This window comes from Alosa pseudoharengus, unplaced genomic scaffold (genome assembly GCF_046254945.1).
Source record: "Alosa pseudoharengus isolate Yale_2024_CS ecotype anadromous, Long Island Sound unplaced genomic scaffold, YU_APseudo_1.1 YU_APseudo_1.1_scf_1, whole genome shotgun sequence".
Lineage (NCBI taxonomy): Eukaryota > Metazoa > Chordata > Actinopteri > Clupeiformes > Clupeidae > Alosa > Alosa pseudoharengus.
The window spans coordinates 52,558,519-52,566,018 of NW_027468564.1; the positions used below are offsets into that span (position 1 = coordinate 52,558,519).

Consider the following 7,500-nt stretch of genomic DNA (forward strand, 5'->3'; position numbering starts at 1 on the left):
AGAGAGGGAGAGAGGGAGGGAGGGAGAGAGAGAGGGAGAGAGAGAGAGAGAGAGAGAGAGAGAGGGAAAGGGAGAGAGAGATAGAGAGAGAGAATTAGAGGGCTGTTGACAGAATGACACTGAACCTGTCAGATGTTCCTTTGTCACCTTGTTTTGTTTCGCTGTATTGTATTGTTTGCTAGACCGCAGTGAGCTGTGGGGCACCGTGCATCGCAGCGGGCATGTTGGTAGAGGCATCTACCCGGCACACTGTTAACTGCACTGTGCAGCGAGCATGACTTTTCTTAAATTAGCACGGCACCTCAGCTCTGCCAAACTGGCATGATGATTCAAATGGAAATAGAGAAATGCGGGAAACAAAGGATAAACGAAATATAAACACATACAAATACAATGCAAAAGTTATCTTCAGCTTTAAGTGTGAGATACCTGAGAGGATGAAGAAGATGCCGGAGACGAAGGCCAGGATGGTGCGGTGAGGGCGGATGTGCCCGATGTTGCTCAGGACGAAGCCAATGAACATGAAGAAGAGACTGACCAGAGGGAAAGGCGTGGCTGAGCGGATCATTTCTAATAAGCAGGAACACAGATAGAGGAAAAACACAGAAGAAAGGGGTTCATTATCTGACTTGCAATGGAAAAACACTAATTCACCAATACAACAATAAACACCAACAAATACCAACACTTCAATATTAGTAATTTACAAATATATTTCTAAAAACATTTCTTCTATGGTTGTCTAACAGTTCTACTAGGGCTGTCTAAGGCAAGGTAAACTTCCATGGCCACATTAACAAACATCTACAGTATAGGCAACCAGAGTATATACAACCAGGTTTCTATATATATGGGTCTCCAGAGACGATTCATGGCCATGCAGTATGCAGGATCAGCTGACCCCTGCATGCCCTTTGACAGTGAGGGGTTAAATGTACTGGAATGGATGGGCCGGGTGGGAACACAAGACCAAAGGTCTCATTGGATATCAATGACCCCATGGATTGGAGCGCACAGGAAATCCATTCCAGCGCCCTGTTGCTATCTGACGTCAACCCGACCCACCAAGTCTCCACTGCCCACACAGAGTAGAGGCTGGATGGCCTGATGTCAAGCTCCAGAGCACAAAAAAAACCATGACAAATGTGCTGCGTGACAACCTCCGCAGTTGGCCTTGTGAACTCTTGACTGATTGACAAGTGGTCAAGTTCATGTCACACACTGAGGCATGGGCAGCTATGGTCAGAGTGACACGTCGGTGTGGTTTAATGATGATGTCTCCCTCCGATGTAATGGTGATTCTGTGAGCTTCCAGAAACTCCTTACAGGGGCGCAGTGGAAACAGAGGGAACAGGGCAGTCATCACATGTGCTGTTCTGAACTCTTTCTTCATCCAATGAATTTATACACTCTTTATGTAAATGCCCTGGAGCAAAAACTCCGAGCTGAAACCTGTTCCTGGTGAACTTGCAGGGTACTTGCATCTCTGTTCTCTGTGAGTATGAAGCACTATCAACTTGCAGTGCATGTGACAGTCTAGTGCACACACTCACTCTACTCTAAGTGCTAAGAATACAAAATCACTATGCATGTGTACACACACCACTGGCAACACATTGTTCATGTGTGCTTATTCTCCCAGAGACAGACACACACACAGAGTCTCACTGGCCAATGTGTGGTGTGAGCAGAGAACGGCTTTGATGAGAAACTCTATTTGACGGCTGACTGGTTGTTCTTCTACAGCTCTTTGCCTCTCAGAGTTCCCGAGCTGGGAAACGATTCTGACACAGAGAGAGGTGGGGAAGGCATTTATATATCTGCTCTGCGTGACTCGCTCTTTTTGGACACCGACCAGATGGCTGCGGACAAGCCTCGTCTGACGGGAGCGCCCCAAAGGACCATGGGAAGTGTGTGAGAACTCCATCCTCCACCCTCTGTGCATCTTTAAAAACGCCTATTAAAAGAGAGGACGTGTTTGATGCTGGGGCCAAGATGAGGTCAGCATGTGTGAATTATGAAACAGACACCAACACTTCTAGCGTGAGTTTCATACTCAATTACTGTCTGAATTACTGACTTTTCTTATCAAACTGTCTTCTGTCTAATTTCATATGGACATTAAATGAGAGTTCACCGTAAGCACCACTTAAGCTTGTTCAGTCATAGGAGTTGGATGACGGATCCCAAAAATGTCAGTATTGTCATATCTTATATACATATTTGTATAGTAGCCCATACATATTATATGTACATTTAGAGCATAATAATATTATCTTGATATCCTTTATGCTTTGTATAGTACAGATAACCACATACTTTGGGCCTTATATATTCTAAAATAGGCAAAACACTAATGTCATTCACATTTGCACTACACATTCGATTACAGTACATGAAGTCATGGACTAAATCTCCTTCTGAATCTGAAGCTTGTGTCTGCACTGGAGCCCTGGGCACTGAGACTACAGCCTCAGGCTCTTATGTCTGTCGCCATGGCATGGGAACTGCACTTCTGCTCTTTTTCTAATCTGATTTACTCTGCACACATCAGAAGAAACCTGAAACACATGAGGATAAAACACTTCAGAGGAGAAAACGCTTCAGAGGAGAAAACGCTTCCCTATGACCCCTGCCTTTCCCCTATGATCCCTAAGTCCTTTTCAGTCCCAACTGGTAGTTCTGGGTAATGTAGGCAGGAGACTTGAGAGTTGAGAGCAGGACTCTGGTTCATTCTCAGGTACTGTGTGGTCAGAGGAAGTCCAGGTGAAGTCCAGGTGATTGGTCTGGGAATGGCAGGTAGATAATGGATCGATGTGGGCCTCAATCACCACTATTTCCACTGCAAAGACTTCAAAGATTCCTGCCACTCCGTAGACCAGAGCTGAGCATTAAAGGGATGCCATTTTGGCAGAGCATGAAAACAATGTGTTGTAAGGATACTCAGGTAACATCCAGATAGAGCTGGCCACCACAATACTCAAACATCATACAAACTCAGGTTGCATGTACTCTATTTAAATCTTCATTTCATTTAGTTCATTTTACAAATGTATCAAATCCATCAGAATAATTTTATTTTAATTTTGTTTAGCCACTTTCTTTTTAATTGATTTCATTTCAATTTGATACCACCCTAGAAAATGAAAACATCATTGTTGGAGTGTAATATGCGCTATTCTACAGAAAAGTAACAGGAAGTGAGCAGAGAGCATGGTCACTCACTCAGCACACTGACGGTGGACTCTGAGGTCATCTGGACATTGGTGGGCATGACGTACTCGATGGTGAAGCAGCGGCCCTTCTCCTCCCCTGGGGAAACACCAGAGACAACAACACCGGCCATCAGGGGAGAGGCACCAGGGCAAAACCAGCAGTCGTTACATTACAACGTCATTAGTAAGAAAGGGAAAGGGGTATCAGGAAAAAAGGGAGATAAATCTTGGGGTTAGATCAAGTGGTTTGATCAAGAGTTTGTTAGTCATTCAAATAAAACTGTAGAAGTGAAAGAACACATGTAATGAGTCAGAACATTGTTGTGAAAAAACAACTCAAAATGCACAAACAGGGAGTCATAATGCTGGAGTTAGGAACTCAAAATGCACACACAGAGAGTCATAATGCTGGAGTTAGGAATTCAAAATGCACACACACAGAGTCATAATGCTGGAGTTAGGAACTCAAAATGCACACACAGGGAGTCATAATGCTGGAGTTAGGAACTCAAAATGCACACACAGAGAGTCATAATGCTGGAGTTAGGAATTCAAAATGCACACACACAGGGAGCCATAATGCTGGAGTTAAGAACTCAAAATGCACACACACAGGGAGTAATAATGGAGTTAGGAATCAACTGAGAGAAAGTGGAATAGAACATTATGTCCAATATTCCAATATGTGGTTTAATGTTCTGCATTATACCCAATATTCCAATATGTGGTTTAATGTTCTGCATTTCTCATTAGTGGGTCACTTTGATACTAAAAGTATGATTCTAGGTAATGACTGTATGATATCTGTACTGTCCCTGTGTATATCTGTGTGTGACTGTATTTAGACATAAGCAGGAATATTATGACTTTGCAGTATTTCACTGTTCTGCATGGCTGCGTCAGTAGCTATCTGCTCCGGATTACCAGGTTGCCACTAATCAAAGTCTGATTCAGTGTAGTCCACGTGAGGTGGGATGACCAACGCCATCTCCCGTCAGCCTGGAAGGATACTTAAACCCTAACTATTTCCTTGTCTAGTTAGAGCAGCTGATGGATCTTTAGGTGAAGTCATGCTGTCTCTCCCTTGATGCGCATAATTGTAAATAAAACTCTGTTTCTGATTTTTCATACTATTGGTCTGACTGGGTCTCTATTAAATCTATGGTATCAAAATTACCATCACAACAAAGACGACTGAGTAGGCTATTACAGTCAACTCATCATGGAGCTTGTCACTATGGAAATAGGCCCAGACAGGCACCTGTCTATGCCATGAACAGAATACTACACTGCAACAGACAGAGTCAAAAGACTGAGGGAGTTTTTTGCAAGTTTTGAATAAAAGGGAAGTGAATGGCTCTCTGCTGACTTCCCCGTCTTTGCCTTGTCACCCCCTTTATATTTGTCAGTAAATAAGTACATGTACACAGCTGGTGGAACATGGCGCGATGAAGACGGAGGCTGAAGACTAAGCAGCGCTCGGTGAGTCACTGTTGCAGTGGAACAAGCCCGCTTCCCTCACCAGTGTCATTTCTCCTCATTTCCTGTGGCACTTACAGCGTAGGGACCCAATGCATTATTCAAAAAAAGCCCAATAAGGCAGCACAATTTCCGCATGATGGGAGATTGTGTGTTTTTTTCCCCTGTAAATGCATCCTGCAGCCTAGTCTATACCTAACGCCGTATTACAACCACCCTCGCTCCATCTATCCTCCTCACTATGCCTCTAAGATTATATGAAACCCCGAAACCCTCCTTATTTCACCCACTGCCTCTTTTCTTAAATCTCTCTCTTCCTCTCAGTCTCTCTGTGTCTCACACTTTCTCAGGCGACCCCCCTGCCTCTCCACCCCTCCGTGTCTCCCTATGGCCACAATGGAGAAGAGCAGTGGGGTACGGTAACCTTACTGGCCCTGGACTCATTGCGATGTTGCACATCATCAGTTTAACAGGTGGGCAAACATCACCAGGTGTTCCAGGAAGCCACAGGCCCACACTGAGCATGCTAATCAAGTCTGGGCTTGGCCCTAATCCACTTCACTGCCTCCTACTCCACCAGCCAGAGTCATCAGGGAGCCTGCCACTGAGGAGGAGATAATTGAGACCTTATCTCACAGCAATTACACACGGACATAAAGACCCACTGAAATCCCCATTCAGCGCTAAACAATCCAGCCTCTGATTAAACTCGGAGCCGCCACAAAGGCAGTGTCAAAAAGCTGACGCTTCTGGGCCATCCGTACGCACTCGTTGCGCGGCGGCCATTACGAGAAGGCGTGCGTGTGTGAATCAAGACGATCAATCACACTCATACTTTATTTATTCTTGGTGCTCGGGTGAGAATGTTTGTTTATCAGTTAGAGAAAGCTTGCGAATGAGACAAGGCAGAAAAAAATAAATTGTAATGGAAAAAACAGCTTCATAAAGAGTCATAAACTAAAATTATGCCCAGATTTGACAAAATGGATTTTTAATGCAGCTGCCTGACAACTATTGCCATGGCAGTGGCAGTAGGCTACCGTGGAAATGGATCGACGAAACGGGGAATTAAATTAGGCTCTGTCTGCTACTTTCAAATGTGATAATGTGCAGATGCAGCTCAGCGCGGCAATGTTTCAGAGCAAGGGAGAGAGAGAGGGAGAGAGTGACAGAGAGACAGAGAGAGAAAGAGAAAGAGAAAGAGAAAGAGAAAGAGAAAGAGAAAGAGAAAGAGAAAGAGAAAGAGAAAGAGAAAGAGAAAGAGAAAGAAAGAAAGCGCGAGAGAGAAATTTCTGGCGGGAAAGGGAGCAAAGACTATTCTGCTGAATGCCATGTTTCAGTGTGCACAGTGAGCTGCATCCAGGAGTGGGAGATGCTTTGGCACTGCATATGTGCTATGACTGTTTTGTGATCATAACATCACCCCTGCTGACACAAGTATTGGACACTAACAAATGGAACTTTTCAGTTCACCTCAGACTCACTTTAAACACAAAGAGGAAAAGATGCACAAATCAGTAAATAAACACACACGGCCAAACCACATAAATACACACAGAGAGACATAAACACGCACACGCACACGCGCACACACAAACACACACACACACACTGAATCAATCGTGATGACCGAGCTGTAACCATTTCAACGCCTGTTCTATCACTGTGTACCATGGGCCCTGCTGGACCACTCTGCTCCGCCATGCAGAGGAGAAACAGTTTCTGGGTCAAACAGAGACTGTCCTCATGGTCCAGCCAACAACAGGGCCACTCAATAGCTTCAGCACATAGCCTCCCGATGCCATCTGGCCTTATATGGAGGTGACGCTAGCACAACTGACAGTTACGAAACGCCTGTGAGGATTGTCCCGTCACTTAGCATTGCTGGTTTTTCTCCCCCAAAAAAATGAGGACGCGTCTAAGGTCAGGTCAGCACAGCTGGGTTAACGCCGTGGGCGACGGTCTTGGAGGACGGGAGCTGGAAGGACACACACTGGCTGCGGCAGCCCATCTGCTCCGACACATGTGGGATGGGTCCATCTGATGTCTGGGTCTGCGGATGCGGCATTCATATGCAAAGGGTACCGACGTCTCTCTCAATCTCAATCAGATTTCATTTCCTGTGAGATCATATCCAGGAAATCAAACCAGCCTTGCTAGCTTGAATATGCATAGTGTCTTTAAGGGGGGGGGGGGGGGGGGGGGGGGCTTCAATAAAAAGGAAGGAACTTCCATAGTGTTTTTCGAAAGGAAAAACAAAATGGTGGAGCAGTGGTTAGTAAAACACAGGGAAAGGGCATACATTTGGTGTCCAGAACCCTGGGAGAGAAGAGAGAAAGATACCTGGTTTACTGGTGGGAAATTCTCGCTCGGCAGCAGATGTCTCTGAGAGAGGAGAGGAAGGGAAAGTTAGTGCCAACTAATGGAGCTTCCCCTTGGGTCTCAGAGCTAGTATGGTATCTCAGGATTGCCATCAACGCCACAGTCATTATCATCAACATCACAATACCACCACTATTATCACTATCCGCATCATAATAATCAGTCACCATCATTAAAAAAAACATTAGTAAGACAGCCAGGCAGTGTTATGTACAAGTCAGTTCATAACTGCAAAGTGTTCAGAGGTCATTTGTTGCCTGTAGAGCCAACCATGCTGCTTCATGCTAACCAAAGCTAAAGTCTGGATAGGCAATGTGTACACAAAAGGAATAACAGAGAGTGCAGTTGCTTAAGGACAGTCCGGCGCAGGACAGAGTAGGTGGCTGCAAAACAAGATTGGTGTCCAGACAGCAAGTCAACAAGT

At 45.0% G+C, this 7,500-nt stretch overlaps 1 protein-coding gene across 1 annotated transcript in view; it reads right to left on the reverse strand.

Moving 5' to 3' along the window:
- The window catches only part of cacng5a (calcium channel, voltage-dependent, gamma subunit 5a), a 10,549-nt gene that overhangs the window by 1,335 nt on the left and 1,714 nt on the right, over positions 1-7,500 (reverse strand). Inside the window, exons 2-3 of the mRNA XM_076274893.1 lie at positions 3,226-3,312; positions 430-570 (exon numbers count right to left, since the gene is read on the reverse strand). Coding sequence (XP_076131008.1) covers positions 430-570; positions 3,226-3,312 — 228 coding nt within the window. The remainder of the gene's footprint in view (positions 1-429; positions 571-3,225; positions 3,313-7,500) is intronic.